This window comes from Hyla sarda, chromosome 8 (assembly GCF_029499605.1).
Source record: "Hyla sarda isolate aHylSar1 chromosome 8, aHylSar1.hap1, whole genome shotgun sequence".
In the NCBI taxonomy this organism is placed as follows: domain Eukaryota; kingdom Metazoa; phylum Chordata; class Amphibia; order Anura; family Hylidae; genus Hyla; species Hyla sarda.
In genome coordinates, this window is record NC_079196.1 from 25,957,035 (window position 1) to 25,977,764 (window position 20,730).

The 20,730-nt window shown below is 40.4% G+C and overlaps 1 protein-coding gene across 7 annotated transcripts in view; it reads right to left on the minus strand.

Moving 5' to 3' along the window:
* LRP1B (LDL receptor related protein 1B) overlaps nt 1-20,730 on the minus strand; it is a 1,569,499-nt gene that overhangs the window by 298,694 nt on the left and 1,250,075 nt on the right. For all 7 annotated transcript variants that reach the window (XM_056534716.1, XM_056534714.1, XM_056534720.1 and 4 more), the window contains one exon: nt 17,885-18,089. In XM_056534716.1, coding sequence (XP_056390691.1) covers nt 17,885-18,089 — 205 coding nt within the window. The remainder of the gene's footprint in view (nt 1-17,884; nt 18,090-20,730) is intronic.

Below are 20,730 nucleotides of genomic sequence, written 5' to 3' on the forward strand. Positions count from 1 at the left end.
TTACAAGGTTTGGGGGGCTTTTTCTTCTTTAACCCTTCATGAAAAGGAAATGTTGGGGTCTACACCAGAATGTTAGTGTAAAAAAATTAAATTTTTTACACTAACATGCTGATGTTGCCCTATACTTTACATTTTCACAAGAGGTAAAAGGGAAAAAAGCCCCCCAAAATTTGTAACGCAATTTCTCCCGACTACAGAGATACCCCATATGTGAGCGCAAAGTGCTCTGGGGGCGCACAACAAGGCCCAGAAGGGAGAGTGCGCCATGTACATTTGAGGTGATTTGCACAGGGGTGGCTGATTGTTACAGCGGTTTTGACAAACGCAAAAAAAAAAAAAAACCCCACATGTGACCCCATTTCGGAAACGACACCCCTCACGGAATGTAATGAGGGGTGCAGTGAGAATTTACACCCCACTGGTGTCTGACGGATCTTTGGAACAGTGGTCCGTGAAAATGAAAACTTGTACAGCCCACTGTTCCAAAGATCTGTCAGACACTAGTGGGGGGCAAATGCTCACTGTATCCCTTGTTACGTTCCTCAAGGGGTCTCGTTTCCAAAATGGTATGCCATGTGGGTTTTTTTTTGCTGTTCTGGCACCATAGGGGCTTCCTAAATGCGATATGCCCCCTGAGCAAAATTTGCTCTCAAAAAGCCAAATATGACTCCTTCTCTTCTGAGCATTGTAGTTCGCCCATAGTGCACTTCAGGTCAACTTATGGGGTACCTTCATACTCAGAAGAGAAGGGGTTACAAATATTGGGGAGTATTTCCTGCTATTAACCCTTGCAAAAATGTGAAATTTGGGGGGAAACACACATTTTAGTGAAAGAAAATAATTTTTTTTTTACATATGCCAAAGTCGTGAAACACCTGTGGGGTATTAAGGCTCACTTTATTCCTTGTTATGTTCCTCAAGGGGTCTAGTTTCCAAAATGGTATGCCATGTGAGGGGTTTTTGCTGTTCTGGCACCATAGGGGCTTCCTAAATGCAACATGCCCCCCAAAAACCATTTCAGAAAAACGTACTCTCCAAAATCCCCTTGTCGCTCTTTCCCTTCTGAGCCCTCTACTGCGCCCGCCGAACAATTTACATAGACATATGAGGTATGTGCTTACTCGAGAGAAATTGGGCTACAAATATAAGTATAAATTTTCTCCTTTTACCCCTTGTAAAAATTTAAAAATTGGGTCTACAAGAACATGCGAGTGTAAAAAATGAAGATTGTGAATTTTCTCCTTCACTTTGCTTCTATTCCTGTGAAACACCTAAAGGGTTAAAATGATGACTGAATGTCATTTTGAATACTTTGGGGGGTGCAGTTTTTATAATGGGGTCTTTTGTGGGGTATTTCTAATATGAAGACCCTTCAAATCCACTTCAAACCTGAACTGGTCCCTGAAAAATAGTGAGTTTGAAAATTTTGTGAAAAATTGGAAAATTGCTGCTGAACTTTGAAGCCCTCTGGTGTCTTCCAAAAGTAAAAACTCGTCACTTTTATGATGCAAACATAAAGTAGACATATTGTATATGTGAATAAATTTTTTTTAATTTGTAATATACATTTTCCTTACAAGCAGAGAGCTTCAAAGTTAGAAAAATGCAAAATTTTCAAATTTTTCATCAAATTTACGGATTTTTCACCAAGAAAGGATGCAAGTATCGACAAAAATTTACCACTATGTTAAAGTAGAATATGTCACGAAAAAACAATCTCGGAATCAGAATGATAACTAAAAGCATTCCAGAGTTATTAATGTTTAAAGTGACAGTGGTCAGATGTGCAAAAAACGCTCTGGTCCTTAAGGCTAAAATGGGCTTGGTCCTGAAGGGGTTAAAAGGAGTCTGTCAAGACATTTATTCCGTCTGAATGATGGGCAGCCTTAAATTATGATAGACATCTTTATTTCAAACACTTGTGTTGTACTCTAAAATGTAGTGTTTCAGAGGAAACATAGTTCACATCTCAATATGAGGAAAATCCATTTGGAAATATTCTAATGTATTATTCATTTTTTTTAAATGTAAATTTTTTTGCTTTTGCTTTAGGTGGATCTGGACAGTAGCAGGTACTTATATCAAAGACAGGAGTCCCCGCTCCTGTACTTACTGAGAATAAGAGAAACATTAAATGCCTGCTGCTTAGTGTACAAATGCTGGACAAGACACAAAGCAAGCATAACTGCTTACACAAATCCACTGGTGCCGGACTAATATTGTGTATGCCTTGTGCTTAATGCAAAGTTCTGTGGAGTTCTAACATAGGGTACCAGAGAAACTAAGTGGAGGACTCTTCCTCTTATACAGTAAACGTAGCAGGAGATGGTGCGGGAGTCCCTGGCGGGGGTTGTCCCAAAGGTCCGACTTGCGGGAGCGGCGCTGCACCGGGAGGTGGAAGAAATGGACATAGGCAGTGGAATTGTGGAAATCGTTTTTATTTGCCAAAGTGCGGGTGACACAAAGGCAAACAGGTTCTCACAGTGATCTTGCCAGGCTGGACAACGCGTTTCGAGAGGGGATTCCTCTCTTCGTCAGGTCCACCAAAAATAGCTAAAAAGAGAAAAATGGTGGCAACAAGACAGTTCTAGTAATGCTTTAATGACAAAATGTTATGTACCCTAGTTTTTGCACCATACATGCTTGATCACCAATGGTGCACCTATGGAGCTTGTAGGTCCTGTTCATCTACTTATAGGTGTCAAAATTTAGATAGTGTAGCTCACTCAGAACTAGAGAAATATACCTGAGGTGAACTGGTGTTGCCTTCACCCAAAGGTCTATATATTAAATTGTGTATAATAGTTGATAATTTAACTAAGAACCAGTCCTCAAGGTATAAATGAAAGCAGGTATAGGAAAGAAGAAAGATGATCCAGATATATAGAGTACTAATTTATTATGGATAATCAATATAAAATTCACAGTCCCAGCAGGGCCCTTGCATGGGACATAGAACTAATGCAGTTATATTACACAGTATTTAAATCAATGTGATAAAAAATAATAATTAGATATGGGTTAAAAAAATTAAAAGAATAGCATCTATGTGAATCAGTCAAATTCTGATCGGTATAAGTTCATATATAGTGATAAAAATTCAGCAAAAATTCTGCAACAATTCTTTTGTGATCTGCAACAATAAATTTCATAGGTAGCAGCACAGTGGCAGCACAGTAAGTCTCATATATGTGTGACAGTTCAATTAAGGTCTGCAACAATGTATCTCATATGTGGCAGCACAGGGAGTCTCGTATTGAAAACAAAGTTCAAGCAGTTGAGTGTTAAAATGGCACAGTTAATCGATAGTGGATGGATTCACTGAATACAGTAGCGAGTTATGGTGCACGGCACCACTCACCACTCCTGGGGCTATTTGAAGGTGTAGATTGGACGGGCTGGTACAGAGGTGGCAGTCCTGCAGCAGTGCCCGGTGTCCATCTATTATAACCAGTTACGGTATGGCTCTCCTTGTTCTGTAGTCCTCGGCTGGCACGGGTGGCACCGGCCTTTTGGATGGAATCGCCGTGGTCTAACAGATCGTGCGGGGAGATAATAGTAGAATGATATCAGCGGTGGGAGTGGTGTGGCGTGCCTCGTGTGAATAAGGCGCTGTGCGCGCGTGAATGTCCCTGGTCCCGAATCTGGGGACTTCCAGCTGTTGCAAGTCAGCGATCAGGTAAGGTAATAACTGGATTTAGATAGATGCCGTTGTTATAATAAATCTAGTTATAGGTGTCAGGTGGACCTAGAATCTACCCATTGGTCATGGTAGATATAAAAGGTGCTAAAGCAATGATGAAGGCAGAGTGAGTTGCAAACCCAGAATAACACATCATATTCCTATACTTATGGCAATATAATGACTGCAGGCCGCAATGGTACAGTATTCTAGATTTTACCATTGATTGCAATGGATTCCGCAGTATTCGCTATGCTATTTTCCTCAAGACTCTCTCCAGGCAAGATAAAAAATCCAAGGTTGAATCATTTCCTTTTCTAAATGTAAAGATGATGATACCTTAGGTTAAAATTTATGTAGAACTCAATATTTTATATTTCACCAGTGAGAGAGAAAACCATTCACAGCTTTATTTAATGTTAGACAGGTATATATTTATCCCATGAAGATACTATTCAGTTTAATTTAAGTTGAGTCATGAAGTTTCAGCAAGTTGTCACCTTCCAGATGGCAGAACAAAGGCTGGCTGTGACAGTACTCGCGCGGTTCACACCACATCCCCCCACCAAATACTGTATTATGTACATAGAAAATGTGCCAGTCTGACTTCCTATTACTTTAATGGATGCCAGGAGCCAGGCTTATGAATTCCACTAAATATAATATTGAAATGCAGGTGTGGATTAATTTCATTCCAGTTAGGGCATTTCAAAAATCTTTTTCGGAATTTTTTGGCACATCCATCATGAAAGACCTTTAATAGAGCCATCTGTTTTGTAGGGAAACATTGAGCCATTAAATTTACATTTTGATAAAGATCTTGCTGTACAAAGGGGACGTCTGGTGGGTCTATCCTCAGGAATATCACAAATTCCATTCACTAGACGTCAAAGGCCAATGGTGAAGACCAATTGGTATGTGACACTCTTACATACAAAGTCAGTTTTATTAGTGGAGTGGTTGCTTTTTGCATTTAGGTGTGCAACTGAGCAAAGGTTGCTGTATATTTCTTTTTACACCATTGTTCTCCAAAACATGACTCAATGTGGTTCTTGCAAGCCTTCTAAGAGCTGGGGAAGGTCCTGTATTTCATTTAAAGTTATTTATGTTTTAGTTTACCAATTGGAGATTTAGCTTAAAGCATCCACTAGATAATAGTCTAGCAGATGGAAATCTTTTTAAAATTCCCAGGAAACTTCTGAAACCAAGGCCTTTCCCAACACTATAGCAATCTGGATACATATTTTCCGAAGGTCCCATACAATTCTATGGGACCTCAGCAAATTCTTTACAAAAGATATGTTTGATGTGACAAACCTCAATAAGGTATGTGGACATCCTAAAATGGAACCTATACCCTTGGTGTTACTGACCCTGTTCAGGGATCACAAATGAAGGATAGGTAGTCAAGATGGCCTCTCACCTTGACCAAAGAAAGATTGGGGCTTCATTGTCATTAACAATCTGAAAAAGTGGGACTTAACCACTGAAACACGTTTTTTATTTTTAATTTTTTTTGTTTTATTATTATACTCTTCAATAAACATATACATTGGAATATCTTCTACGGATTCACCTTTGTTATCGGAGCGAAGCAGTGCCTAAAATGGGGACTCTTGCTACTAACTTTCTTTATTACCCAAACTGGGAAGCAGCTAGAAAGAACATGTTTACACTGGAATCTTTGCCCGAAGATATTTTGTGTCGGAGATTCCGCCTGAGCAGCTGGTGATGAAAATCTTCGGTGCTAGGACTGCATAGATCATTGTCGACAATAAAGTTGGTGCATAATTATGCTGAAAGAATGAGCATGTTCATTTTTCGATGTGTGAATTTACCACAGCCTAAAACTCCGCAGTATGAATTGGTCAGCGGAAGACACATTAAAGGGGTATTCCAGGATTTTTTTAATTTGACTATGCTACAGGGGCTGTAAAGTTAGTGTAGCTCATAATATAGTGTCTGTACCTGTGTAAGAATTACAATTCTTCTGCGATTTTCACCCTAATATTTATTTTTAACAGCACACAAAATGACTGTTGTCTCAGATTTTTCCCAGGTTGCAATGCGGCCGAGACCTGACTCACTAGTCAGCTGATGACAGGGAGCCTGTCTGCTTCAATGGGTGAAGTGAGATCAATCTGTAACTAATGCAACAGCTGTAGGCACCCTGATTGAAAAACACAGGTCTTTTGAATGGTTACAGCTCACTTATGTTTCAATGAGTGGGGTGGCTGATGTGTGGGAGGGAGGGAAATTGAATTGTGAGATTTGTAGGCAAAGAAGGAAACTCAAACAGGAAATACCAGTTCACAAAAAGTTAGCCACAGTGTTATGGTAGTCTCACCACATAGCCATTTAGCCCAAAGACAAGCACAGATCCTTCCTAAGCATGTCCATTACTGTCTGGCAGATACGTACTAAAATCACCTTATGGTGGACAACCTCTTTAACGCCAATTCTAAATTAATGCAGAAGAATCTCTGTGCAGAATATCTGATTGGAATCCCGCACAGATTTCAAGTTTTCTTTGTGTGAACATACCCTAAAGCAGGGGTAAATGATACTTGGGGATTGTAGGGAAATTATACCCCAGGAGCTAACATAAAAATACCTAGCCTGGCAAAATCAGCATGGACATAAGAAATGTATCTAAATTTCCCATTTGTGCTGATTTCATACAAGCCCCAAAGGCTGTAATAATATCACTTTGTATTCACTAAAACAAGTCATGATTCCCTTGATATGTGGAAACATAGTTCTACCTAAGGATAAGAACAGATGTAGTTGAGTTATTGAACAAAATGTCAAAGTTATGAGTATGAACCAGCTCTGTGGAGGAACAGACAGCTTGGGAGATGTTTGATTGTAGTTGAATGCTTCAAATGAATCCATTTTCTTCACAACATTTATGTATTAAAAAAAAAAAGACTCACGCTGGCATTATATAGTGATATGACAACTTGCAAATACTTTAAAGAATGTATAAGTTGAACACATAAATAGCATTTCCTTTATTATAATACACCAAATGGAAATTTTCAGAAATTGAGTCAGAATTTGCAGTTTACACAAAAGGGGAAACTTAGGACTTTAGAACTTAATGTGTTATTGAAAGAAGAGTTGTGTGGCAGTATTTTATTTAAGACTTTCTTACCTCACCTGTAGATTGTTGCTTCCTGATACCTGACCGAGGAAATGCACACCCTGACACTCACTGGCCACTTTGATGGCCACAGTGATGGACCACATGAACCAATGATTGGCTGAGTACTTGCTGCGTGTTAAGATCAGGTATGTGGAAGCAAAGATCAATGGGAGCACTGCTGGAAAAGCAATACCCCCTTTGAAGTAAACAAGTGGGGACAAGTGCCACTGCTGGGTCCTTATCCATTGGAAAAATAGTGGTCTTCTAACCCCTGTTGGCCAATTCCCTGTCTATTCAATCTCATTTACAACTTTCATAAACGCCAATGGAAAGTCCTGCACTTCTTCAGTCATCAAACCCCATTTTTCCAATCGTGATGGTACCAGAGGTACATAAGACCCATCACAGGCCAAAAACTACCCTATGATTGGGATATATATTGGAAAACCGACCAAGGGGTTTTTCAACATGGCACAGCATACCTGTACCGGATCCACTGTTTTCAATAAACGGATGTAACCTAATAGTGACTATTTTTGCTACATTTGCTAGGACTCAAAAAAAAAAAAAAACTGACAGTCCTGCAAAAAAGGTATATGCTCCCAAATGTACCAAAGGTAGTCACTGGCAGTACAATTCCTTTAAATCATTGGATCCAGTGTAATATGCTCGGTTTTCTAAAATAACCTTAAGTTTGTAGTAGTTTTCATATTTGAACTTAGCCTAAGATGACAATAACCTGTATTACGGATCCTCTTGGCACCTTGAACAACCTCAGTTTGCCTAGTAGAGAAAGCCAGAATTACACTATTATACAAATATTTTATTCCTACGGTTAATGTTATTTTAGTTATTACTTATAAACATTGCTCCTTGACTTTTCTATTATCCTGTTTTCATCTTGTGTACAGAAGCTCAAAATCAATTGGAGAGAGAATCGAGAAATGCTCTTGCTCTTTCTAATGGGACCAACATTTGTACCTACTTAGTATTTTGACATCCGATTGGTCTTTGACTGGTGAGTAATTGAGTGAATGTAAAAATCAATGCGCCTAATGTGTTTAAATGCAACTGACCATGTGCTGTCCAAGGCTCCCACATCTTCAAAAAAATGAATAAATAAACAAAATGAAATCTGCTGAAAAGTTTAGTGAGATATTACATTACTTAAAGGGGTACTCCGGGGAACAAAACATATATATATATATATATATATATATATATATATATATATATATATATATATATATATATTAGTTTTCCTCTTTCAGTTGTCACTTAAATTTTTGGATCTACTTTGTCTCCTCAGTGAGACCTAGCCCCTCCCTTCAAGAAAACGCCACCTATTTCTGTCTGATTTCTGTTTGGTCAAGAGCTCTGTTTTTTTCTAGCTGCAGTTTTCTGCTGAAAATGTAATTACTGACTTCTGCTATTCAGAGCACAGCATGATTTATTTCTGGGTGGGGGGGAAGGATATTCTTAAAGAAAAGACGTGTATAGTGTCTGAGTTGCAGTGTGAACATGCACACAGATAGTGAAAGCAGTTGGCTGGCAGCCATTACAAAGAGCTGCACTGACTTCTGGGAGTTTTAGTATGTGCTGCAAACAAGGAAGAAGTATTATGGAGACATCAGGGGCCAATGGAGCTGCAAAAAAACACATGGATAACTACAGGGGACACAGGACAGGTATTGTGGTGACTTTTGGGCATTTTAATGTAACTTCCCTGGAGTACCCCTTTAAAAGAATGATATTAAAAATATTAATGTTTTTTATGCGTTTCTCACATGGAAAATTCTATCTGATGAAAAAAAAAAAATGACTTAAAACTACTATGAAATAATTTTGCAGTTAAATATCGAATAAAATATTAAGTTACACTCATAAGACAATTTTACACCGCACTATAAAGTGAGAAATTCCTGGCCAATTATTACATTTTAATCAATATGAGTTGGATTATGACTTTGTGGCTCTGTGTTTTACGGTAACGGCAGTCATCTATAAAAGGGAGTAATAAAGGAAATAGCCTGCGTTTGATGAAAATATTAAACACATGAATAGTCTTGTTAAACTACAATATTTGCACGTAATGTGGATGGAATCGAAAAACCCTCATGCTTCTTGTCCTACAATTTTTATAAACTGTAGCAATAAATCAGGGGCCTAGACACATAAAAAAAGAATTAAATCACTTGTCTGTCATTTATAAGGGTTTCTAAAGATCACCCCCAAAGCATAGAAAATAAGCTTTCAAAGAGTACTGAGAGCACTGAGCAACATAAATGAACAGATAAAATGAAAAAAATTAATAAAAACATATATAAATAAATTATATATATATATATATATATATATATATATATATATATATATATACATATACTTTCCTTAACATTTTTATAACTGGTAACTTTATAATTGAAATTTAAGAAAACATAACTTTGTTTTAATCATTTTTATGCTGTATATACAGAAATATGTTTTGTCTTAGTTGACAGTTTTCCATTGTGACAGAGATATCCATGGGGTCAAAGTCTCATTGATTGAGATGGTTACGCTTTGGGTAGACTTGGCCAATTTCGACTTTATTTCTTTTTTATTATGTAGTGTTTCACTCTGACTGGCAAACTGTATAATAGGGGTCTAGTTACAGAAGAAAAGAGCTTCCTGTGATGACATTAGTCACTCACACCTACAGATAATCTGGGTTGGCTAAATCTCACGCTGGGAGCAGCTGAGGTCACATAATAGCAGAGTTCAATAGTGGATTGTAGTAATTACGGTATCTAGCCCTTAGTTTTCTGTGACAAAAAAAAAAAAAAATAGACCATATATGCACCCAATGTTAGACTATTTACAGCAGGGGATATAAATCATGTGTGATTTTTGTAAAAAAAAAAAAAAAAAAAATATATATATATATATATATATATATATATATATATATATATATATATATACCGTATTTATCGGGGTATATCACGCACCGGCCTATAACACGCACCCTCATTTTACCAAGGATATTTGGGTAAAAAAAGTTTTTTACCCAAATATCCACGGTAAAATGAGGGTGCGTGTGTGCGCGTGTATACCCCGATACACCCCCAGGAAAGGCAGGGGGAGAGAGGCCGTCGCTGCCCGCTTCTCTCCCCCTACCTTTCCTGGGGTCTAGAGCCCTGCTGCCGGCCCTTCTCACCCCCTGGCTATCGGCGCCGCTGCCCGTTCTGTCCCCCTGACTATCGGTGCCGGCGCCCCATTGCCGGCGCCGATAGCCAGGGGGAGAGAAGCGGTGCCGACAGCCAGGGGGAGAGAAGGGGCAGCAGCACCCATTGCCGGTGCCGCTGCCCCTTCTCTCCCCCTGGCTGTCGGCGCCGCTTCTCTCCCCCTGGCTATCAGCGCCGGCAATGGGGCGCCGGCACCGATAGTCAGGGGGACAGAACGGGCAGCGGCGCAGATAGCCAGGGGGTGAGAAGGGCCGGCAGCAGGCTCTAGACCCCAGGAAAGGCAGGGGGAGAGAAGCGGGCAGCGACGGCCTCTCTCCCCCTGCCTTTCCTGGGGGTGTATCGGCGTATAACACGCACATAGACTTTAGGCTAAAAATTTTAGCCTAAAAAGTGCGTGTTATACGCCGATAAATACTATATATATATATATATATATATATATATATATATATATATATATATATATATATATATTATTTTTTACATTCTAGATTATCACCAACCTAAAAAAAATATCCTTTAGGTTATCCCTCTTCGGGAGATATCGGGTTATCGGGAGATAAAAATGAGACATAATAAAAACTTTTCAAATACTAAATATAATTAGTGATGAACGGCATTGCCCATATTCGAATTCACAATATTTCGCGAATATTTAGACGAATCTTCATCCTATATTCGAAAATTTTGCATATTCGCATATGTGAATATTCGCATAATCACATATTTGAGGAAGACACCAGTGAGGGGGTGGGCAACTTTACTACTGGTTGCTAGGGATGTTGTTGATAACCTCTGACAAGTGTATTTGCATCATTCTAATTGGCCCACAAGTGAAAAGAAGGAATATGCGAATATTCACATATGTGAATATGCACATATGCGGGAAAATGGTGAATATTCGCAATTTCGAATATATAGCAAAAATCGAAATGCGAATATTCGCGCCCAATACTAGATATAATTCAAACGTAAACTGTGTATAGTATGTACTGTATAAAACTATGTCTTCAGAATATCACAAAGCATACAGGGAAAATGTTTTAGGGAGAACTTTTGAAAGTACATGCAGGAAATAAATAAACAATTACAGGAAATTGCCTATGACAAGACAAGACTCTAAGGACCCATTCACAAGGCAGAATATCCGCTCAGACAAACACTGTCTTCATTGATGGCAATGAATGTCTAAGCGAATTCCACCGAAAGAATGAACATGTTAATTCTTTACGCAGAGTCCAGAAATATAATTTCCACCGCAAGATTTTCCACCACGGTGCAACAGAACCCCATTGAAAACAATGGGAGGCTGCTACACAGGAATTTCGCAATGTAATTTAATTGCCCGGAAATTAATTGCCAGAGAGCGAATGGGCTCTTAGGATCATATTCTCAGGAATCAATTTAAGCATTATAAACCGTCATTTGCATAACAATAGAAGTGTTAAAGGTGAGATATAATTAGTTTGTTCCACCGACTTTGCTTTGAATTTACCATAAGATTTTGACTACAACTTTTAGGGGATTCATTTTTGGCCAATTGCAATGTACATGAATAGGGATTCTTGTCAAAGACAGAAGTCCTTTCTCCTGTATTCAGGGATATAAGGCATAAACCTTGCTACTCAGTTACATTTGCTGGGCTAGCATGTATGTATGTATGTATGTATGACCATCAATGTTCTCATTACTTGAATAGGCCCTCAACAACTTGCCCAGGACTGATTTTTTTTTTTTTTTTTAACTTGTGGAAAAAAAAATATATAATATATTTTACACATTTGGCATGCATTTACAACAAATTTAGAACATATATTGAAAACTTTTGGCCTGCCCATGAGGAGAATAAACAATAACCAATCAGCCAAAATTAAACAAATGGGGGATCCAAAGAGATTATCTGTGCTTTTAAAACTAATGACCTATCCTTGGAAAAATCCACATTCTAGCAACACAGCGGATTGGCAAGGATGTCGAAGGTTCAATCCCCACTTGATTTAATATTAATTTTAACTTTAAAAGCTTGGATAAATCCTTTAACCATCCTGTTCACATACTTAAACAAACTGTTCTATGATAGTTCAACAAAGGACAAAAGCTATTTTGTTTTTATTGATCCTTTTATTACACCTTCAGCTATCTAGCAAACACATATTTATATATTCTTTTCTAGTTTCAGGGTCAGTACACATTTCCAAAAATGTACACGTCTTTTTTCAAAAGGGGCGAGAGTACAAAACATCAACAGGTTCATTCTTAAAGGGGTACACCGCTCCCCAGCGTCCGGAAGTTTATTATTTCAAACGCTGTGTGTGGGCTTCCGTGTTCAGGGCCGCCCCTCGTGACGTCACCCCCCCCCCCCTCAACGAAAGTCTATGGGAAGGGGGGCGTGGCGGCCACCGCGCCCCCTTCCCATAGACTTTCGTTGAGGGGGCGGGCGTGACATCACGAGGAGCGGCCCTGAACACGTAAGCCCGTTCAGAACAATAAACTTCCGGACGCTGGGTAGTGGAGCTCCAAAGCAGGGCAGCGGAGCACCCCTTTAAGAATGAACGTTGTTTCAAAATAGCGCAAGAGACAAATAGTTTTTCTGCAATTACAAGTCCCAAACATATTATGTGGTGAGCAAGCACAGGCGCCACTGTGAACAAGAACACTTGGTCCGAGGGTATTGTTCTAAAAAAGAGCCATTCTTATTTATTCTAAAAGACTTTTTAGGCAACCAAATTGTGCAATAGAAATACGAGAAGCAGAAACACTAGCTTCTTTTCCATATACACGATCAAGCAATCAAAAGGCAGAATGTTCAAATTCATTCTCCAAACACTTTTACAGCTGTACCGATCCCAGCATGTTGAAGACGAGATGGCTGCTTTTCATAGTTATTCATGTTTTTTTGTTTTTTTTTTAGAAAAGACTACGACATTGTACTCTAAGCCTTGTTCTTGGCAGTGGCAGATTTGAGTTGGGAGATGTGCCAACGAGAGTTGTCAAAAGCAACTGTGTAAAAGAATAATACTGCTATATTTCTTTTATGGAACTTTTTATACATAGTAAAGTCAATATGAAAGGTTTTAAGAAGAAAAATTAAATGCTTCGGAGGCGAAAATCTACTATATATATATATATATATATATATATATATATATATATGCACTCTTAATAGGGGAACTCCGGTGGAAACAAGTGGAAAACAAATGTTTTCAAATCAACTGGTGCCAGAAAGTTAAATGGATTTGTAAATTACTTCTATTTCAAAATCTTTCTTCAATCAAGTACTTAACAGCTGCTGTATACTACAGAGATAATTGTGAAGTTCTTTTTCAGTCTGATCACAGTGCTCTCTGCTGACTACTCTGTCCATGTCAGGAACTGTCCATTTTAGAAGCAAATCCCCATGGAAAACCTCTCCTGCTCTGGACAGTTCCTGACACGAACAGAGGTGTCAGCAGAGAGCACTGTGGTCAGACTGGAAAGAACTTCACAAATTTCTCTGTAGTATATCTGTAGTATACAGCAGCTGATAAGTACTGGAAGGGTTAAGATTTTTAAATGGAAGTAATTTACAAATCTGCTTGACTTTCTGACACCAGTTGATTTGAATTTTTTTTCCCACCGGAGTTCCCCTTTAAAGGGAATCTTTCATCAGTGTTATCTGCACTAACTTGTTGGTACAGGCAGGTAGTGCTGGTGATAATGATGTTAACCCCTTAAGCACCCAGCCATTTTACACCTTAGGACCCGGCCATTTTTTGCACATCTGACCCCTGTCACTTTAAACATTAAAGGAGTAGTCCAGTGGTGACTCAGTGGTGAACAACTTATCCCCTATCTTAAGAATAGGGGATAAGTTGCAGATCGCGGGGGGTCCGACTGCTGGGGCCCCCTGCGATCTCCTGAACGGAGCCCCGACAGCCCGCGGGAAGGGGGCGTGTCGACCTCCGCACGAAGCGGCGGCCGACACGCCCCCTCAATACAACTCTATGGCAATGCCGAAGTGCTGCCTTCGGCAATCTCCGGCTCTGCCATTGAGATGTATTGAGGGGGCGTGTCGGACGTCGCTGCGGGGGTCGACACCCGCTATCTGGCCGGAGAGCCAGGGCCCTGTACAGAGAGATCGCAGGGGGCCCCAGCGGTCGGACCCCCCGCGATCTCAAACTTATCCCCTATCCTTAGGATAGGGGATAAGTTTTTCACCACTGGACTACCCCTTTAATAACTCTGGGATGTTTTTACTTATCATTCTGATTCCGAGATTGTTTTTTCGTGACATATTCTACTTTAACATCTGAAGGGCCAGATGTTACAGAACTACAACTCCCAGCATGCCTGGACAGTAAGGGCATGCTGAGGATGTGTAGTTTTGCAACATCTGGAAGGGCACAGTGGTCTCCAAACTGTGAACCTCCAGATGTTGCAAAACTGCAACTCTCAGCATGCCCAGACGCCAAGGGCTGTCTGGGCATGCTGGGAGTTGTAGTATACAGGGTCCCATTACAGCAATGCATGTCGCTTTACGGCAACGTGCATTGCTGTAAAGGGCCCGACTGCAGCTGAAGAGGAACTCTCCTGTCGCCGCCGCCGTCTTCGCGGGGGGTTGCTTCCTCCCGCCCTGCCCGGCCCCTGGAAGTCCAGAGAGAATGGGAGGAAGACTGGAGGACGCGGCGGGGGACGGGGGAGTGCTGGGGCCCGGCCCCGGTACTTACCTTGTCCATGAAGACCCGAATCTTCATTTTATTTTAATAATGTTTTGGAAAAGTTCTACAAAATTTAAGATACAAAAAAATAGTGTAAACAGTCAGGAACCGGACTGGTATGCGGGTAGTGGATCCCCTGTGTCTGTGAGGCAATGACGTGGGCCGTACCAGGGGACCTGTTCTAAGAAGTAACTTGTTTTCACCAGAGCCATTACTGGTTTTCACCAGGCGGGATGGACTTGCTGCGGTGGTAACTCCCAGGTTGTATCCCCTGATAGCGACTCAACCTCACAGACAGCTGAGATTGGCGTGGTATACAAGGACAAGGCGAAAGCAGGGTCGGACGTAGCAAGAGGTCAAGGCAGGCGGCAAAGGTTCGTAGTCGGGGGCAACAGCAAGGGTCTGGATACACAGGCTAGGGATACACACAAAAGGCTTTCTCAGGGCACTAGGGCAACAAGATCCGGTGAGGACAGGAAGGGGAAGTGGGTTTTTATATCAATGGAGGTGATTGCACTTGATTGGGCCAGGCACCAATTAGTGGTGCACTGGCCCTTTAAATTTCAGAGAGCCGGCACGCGAGCGCCCTAGAGAGCGGGGCCGCGTGCTCCAGAACGGGACAGAAGGAGGACGGGGCAGGTGAGCAGAACGGGATGCGATCCGCGGGCAGGCACGTCCCGGCACGCGGATTGCATCCCCGCCTGAGGAATCAGAGCAGCGCTCCCGGTCAGCGAGTCTGACCGGGGCGCTGCAAACAGAAGATGAATGCCATGTGCGCCGGGGGAGGAGAGGGAGGAGAGGGACCCAGAGCGCTCAGCATTACATAAACTATTGATTATTACAATTAAGAAGAAAGGAAAGTACAGTTTAGAATTTGAAGGTCTACAGAAAAACTAAAAACAATTCCTTATAATGATGGTGTTTTTATTAGTATTGTAGTTATGTATGTGCCTTATGGGCCTTAGGAAATCTTCTAATAATACAATTAACCTGTGTATAGAGCCATGAGCCCTGCAATGGCCTGGGGGAATCAGTAAAACTCAACCAGGGATAACAAAAACTGCTGCGATATTTAGATCTAAACGAAAAGTGGAATGCCACTTCTGGACCCCAGTAGCCAACAGACTCTACACATAGAATAGGAAATTTACAGGCTTTATTGTGAAACAGAGAATATATATTTTATTCATTAAAACTACTAAAACAAAATTTTTAAAAAATTTGACATTTGGAGGGGTGTCTAGTTGTTGGAAAAAAAAGCCACAAAATATTTAGAACAAGGAAAAAAGAGAACACTAAAACACTAATCATAACTAATCATTACCAGGGGCAATGCATTAGTATGGCACAGGACTGTTAAGGTGACTAATGGGAAGCAATAATCATGTAACAGAAAACAACAACATTACCAGCAGCTAGTAACCAAAAACTCTATAGGCCGGACGCCTGCCGTGCCAGCCTGGGACCCACGAACCGCCGGAGAACCACTCACCCACCACACAGACGGGCTCACACAGGACGCAGCCGTCCCCAGCACAGGATGCAGTCGTGATAGCCGTACCAGCCGTGCCAGCCTAAGCAGAAGTACATCCTGCGGAGGGTGAGTGGTGCTGTGCACTGATCTTCATTACAAGCGTTACACTAACAATACGCTTCCAAGACATCCCAGCATCTACCACTACTACTATCACGCTTTTAAGATACCCCAACATCTAATACTATTATTATCACTATTGGCACTATACCACCAATGAAATAACACTATTGGCACTATACCACCAACGAAATATACCTATGAACTGTATCTATAAACTGCACCATCAATGAATTCAACATAGGAAGTATACAAAAGTATACAATCATATGAACTGTATCATTTATGGATCCAATGCATTATATACACTGAATGGACTAAATGCAATAAGCGAATGAGATAGAGGACTTTTGATTATTGATATTTTTGTCTATTATTTTTTAACATTTTTAATTTTCATACCATTTTATATTATACTGTTATCTACTAGTTTTGCCGTCCACCCCACGCAAGGGCCCTGCTAAAGGTGACGACATACATTAATTGTAATAAATATCAAACTGTACATTCACATTCATCTATACTATCTGTTCTATTATTTACTTTTCTTCTACCCTATATCTGCAGTACTTTAGAGGACTGGTACTTATAAATATTTTTTATTTATATTACATATACTTTCTAGTAACCAAAAACTGTCAGGAAACAATGATACACATTTGTTGGATCAGCAAGGGACTCAAGATGTAAAGTATTTTTTTTTTTATTACTATTACCTCATACCATTAACATATTTTTTTCAAGATCGATATAACCCAGTGATACCCAAAATGGTCTATATTTCCCCCTGGAACGATACAGGGGGGCGGTAGTAGACTCAAGTGCAATTAGGGACATTGAATAAAAATAAGGGGACAGTGAAAGCATAATGTAAAAAGGGAAGAAACAAAAAGAAGAATAAGAAGAAAACTTTGAAAAACCTTTCACACATTTCATCTGTTGTGTAACATAGAGGTAACCATTTAAAGGGAACCTGTCATCCGATTTTACCATCTATAACGTATGGCAACACATTATGTATGGTAACATCTTCTTCCTCACCATCCCAGGGAGATGTTCCTGCTGATAGCAATGGTGAGGATATGCAGTTTGAATGTGTCCCTGCCGATCCGTAAGTAGTCCCCTGGAGGGGTGTCATCCTCTGCTAGTTCTGTCTGCTCCTGCTGTAATCATGCCCCCTTATAATGATTGACAACTTGTGTCAGCGCTCTGCTTCCTAAGAAGACAAGCAGATGCATGATGTCAGCCGTGCCTGGTCTGTCAATCATGCTGAGGGGTGTGATTAAGGCCAGAGCAGAAGGGACTAGCAGAGGATGGCTCCCTGCCCAGAGGACTGCTTACGGGCCAGAAAGGGACACCTTTCATACTGCATATCCTCACCATCACTGCCGGCAGGATTGTCTCCCAGGCGTGGTGAAAAAAAAGATTTTACCACTTGTTGTTTTTACAATATATCACATCAAGCCTGTATGAGGACCAGGAAGCTAAGACTGTTAAACTATATTGGCCAATACTGTCTTTTTATTTGTAACTTACGAATCTGTGTGATCCATCGTATTCGCATCTCTCGATCTTCCCCAGGCTGCCATCAGAGTAGTAGAGTTTCTCAGCGGAGTGATCAATGGTCAGACCATTCGGAGTAACAATGTCTGTGCTGACGATGACCTGGGCATTTTTCCCAGAAAGGGTGGATCTCATGATACTCGGGTGTTGTTCATTCCAGTTAGTCCAAAACATTAAACTGAGAATGAGAAATAGAGAAGCATTTTTAATGTGAATTGGAAATTACAGATTCAGTTCAGACATATAAATTTTACACAGGCTTCAAAGATGGAAATACAGGGGAACTATGAACTGTGCTTGGCAATAACATGCCGAGTGCATTAAAAGAGAAAGGGACATAAGGCAAAAAATTACCGGAATTTTTACCAAAATTATATGTGTTATTATTTGCCAAGGGTCAAATGAGTACAGGAATCCTAATTGTTACCCACTGGAAATGGTTATGTTTCTTGGATTTCCAAGTTTACTTGGACGATTCAGTATGCTCTTTTACCCCTGTATCTATGTTATACTTTAACCCCTTGGGGTTGGAGGGTTTTTCCTTTTTTTGCACTTGCATTTTTTTTCTCCTTACATTTAAAAAATCATAACCCTTAAAATTTTGCACCTAAAAATCCATATGATGACTTATATATTGCACCACCAATTCTACTTTGTAATGACATCAGTAATTTTACCCAAAAATCTAATGAGAAACGGAAAAAAAAGTGCAACAAAATTGAAGAAAAAACACAATTTTGAAAAATTTGGGGGCTTCCGTTTCTATGCAGTCCATTTTTTGGTGAAAATTACACCTTATAATTCTGTAGGTCCATACGATTAAAATGATACCCTACTTATATAGGTTTGATTTTGTCGTACTTCTGGAAAAAATCCTAACTTCATGCAGGAAAATTGAAATGTTTAAAATTGTCATCTTCTGACCTCTATAACTTTTTTATTTTTCCACGTACGGTGCGGTATGAGGGCTCGTTTTTTGCGCCGTGGTTTGAAGTTTTTAGCGTTACCAATTTTGTATTGATCAGACTTTTTGATCGCTTTTTATTTATTTTTTCATGACATAAAAAGTGACCAAAAATACACTATTTTGGACTTTGGAATTTTTTTGCGCGTACGCCATTGACTGTGAGGTTTAATTAACTATATATTTTTATAATTCAGACATTTCCGCATGAGGCGATATCACATATGTTTATTTTTATTTACAGTTTTTTTTTATGGGAAAAGGGGGGTGATTCAAACTTTTATTAGGGAAGGGGTTAAATGATCTTTATTCACTTTTTTTCCCCACTTTTGTTTTTGCATAGGGGGCTATAACATTGCACACTCTGATCTTTTACATTGATCAATGGTTTCTCATAGGAAACCATTGAACAATGATTCTGCCGCTTGACTGCTCATGCCCAGATCTCAGGCACTTAGCAGACATTCGGTGATCGGACAACAGGAGGAAAGGTAAGGGACCCTCTTGCTGTACTAAAGCTGTTCGGAATGCCGCGATTTCGCCGCAGCTATCCCGAATAGCCCCCTGAGCTAACCGGCAATGTTTTACTTTCACTTTAGATGCAGTGTTCAACTTTGAATGCCACGTTTAAAGGGTTAATAGCACGCGGCACTGGGATCAGGGAATGTTATAGACAGGGAGTGGGTGGAGGGCGTACAGGTACGTCAACAGGTTAAAGGGGTACTCCGGAGGGTACCTTCCAGTACTTATCAGCTGCTGTATGCTTCAGCGAAAGTGTAGTCCTTTACAGTCTGACCTCAAGGCTCTCTGCTGACACCTCTGTCCATGTCATGAACTGTCCAGAGCAGGAGAGACTTGCTATGGGGATTTACTCCTACTCAGGACAGTTGCTGACACAGACAGAGGCAGCAGAGAGCACTGTGGTCACACTGAAAAGAACTACACAACTTCCTCTAGAGCATACAGCAGCTGATAAGTACTGGAAGGGTTAAGATTTTTACACAGAAGTAATTTACAAATCCGTATAACTTTCTGGCATCAGTTGATTTAAAAAACATATATATATTTTTTGCCTATATATTAAAATGGTTACACAGGTGCCAGTCCAAGGTGGCGCACCTCCTTTCTGCAGGTACCACAGATGCAGCCACGAGATTAAGACGGTGCATTGTAATTAGACATCGTAAAGTTGCATTACCACCGGAATTACAGTAGGCCATCTCTTATTCTCAAGACTAGCCCTGTATTTAATGTCTATGATCAAGTTAAAGTAGTTTGCTGGTGTCCTTCCCTTGCACCTAATACTATGGGCAAATGCCTTACAATCCACCATCTAGCTAATCTAGCTATGCCCCTTACCCAACTAAGGGTAGGTACACACTATAAATAATAATAATTAAATAATATATATATGTTCTCCCTGGGGATAGCTCTGCGATTGTCTTTGACACTGCCACAGGACACTTTTCCACTTCAATCAGCAGGCAATCAACAGTACTTTATGCAAGTCTGCCCCTGTCGCCAGCTTTATTAGACAGGCTGCAGGATAAATAAAAACATAACACAGGAACAAACAAAATCCTAGACCATCCAGTCACTGACTACACAACCCAGCATGCCCTGACTGTCAACTGGTGGGCTTTTCCCAGCCAGTTAAACTTATGCTTCCTGCAACCTTCTACTCACGGTTCACACACAGTGTTTGCAACCTCTTGCTGTGTGTCTCCTCCACACTTGGGACCACTCACAACTCGGGCTGTGTGTTCCTCACCAGGACCCCTGCCTATCCCCTAGAGCCACCTTGCTGTCTTCTGGGGAGAGCCCAGACTACACTGTCTGACTTCCTTTTGAACAC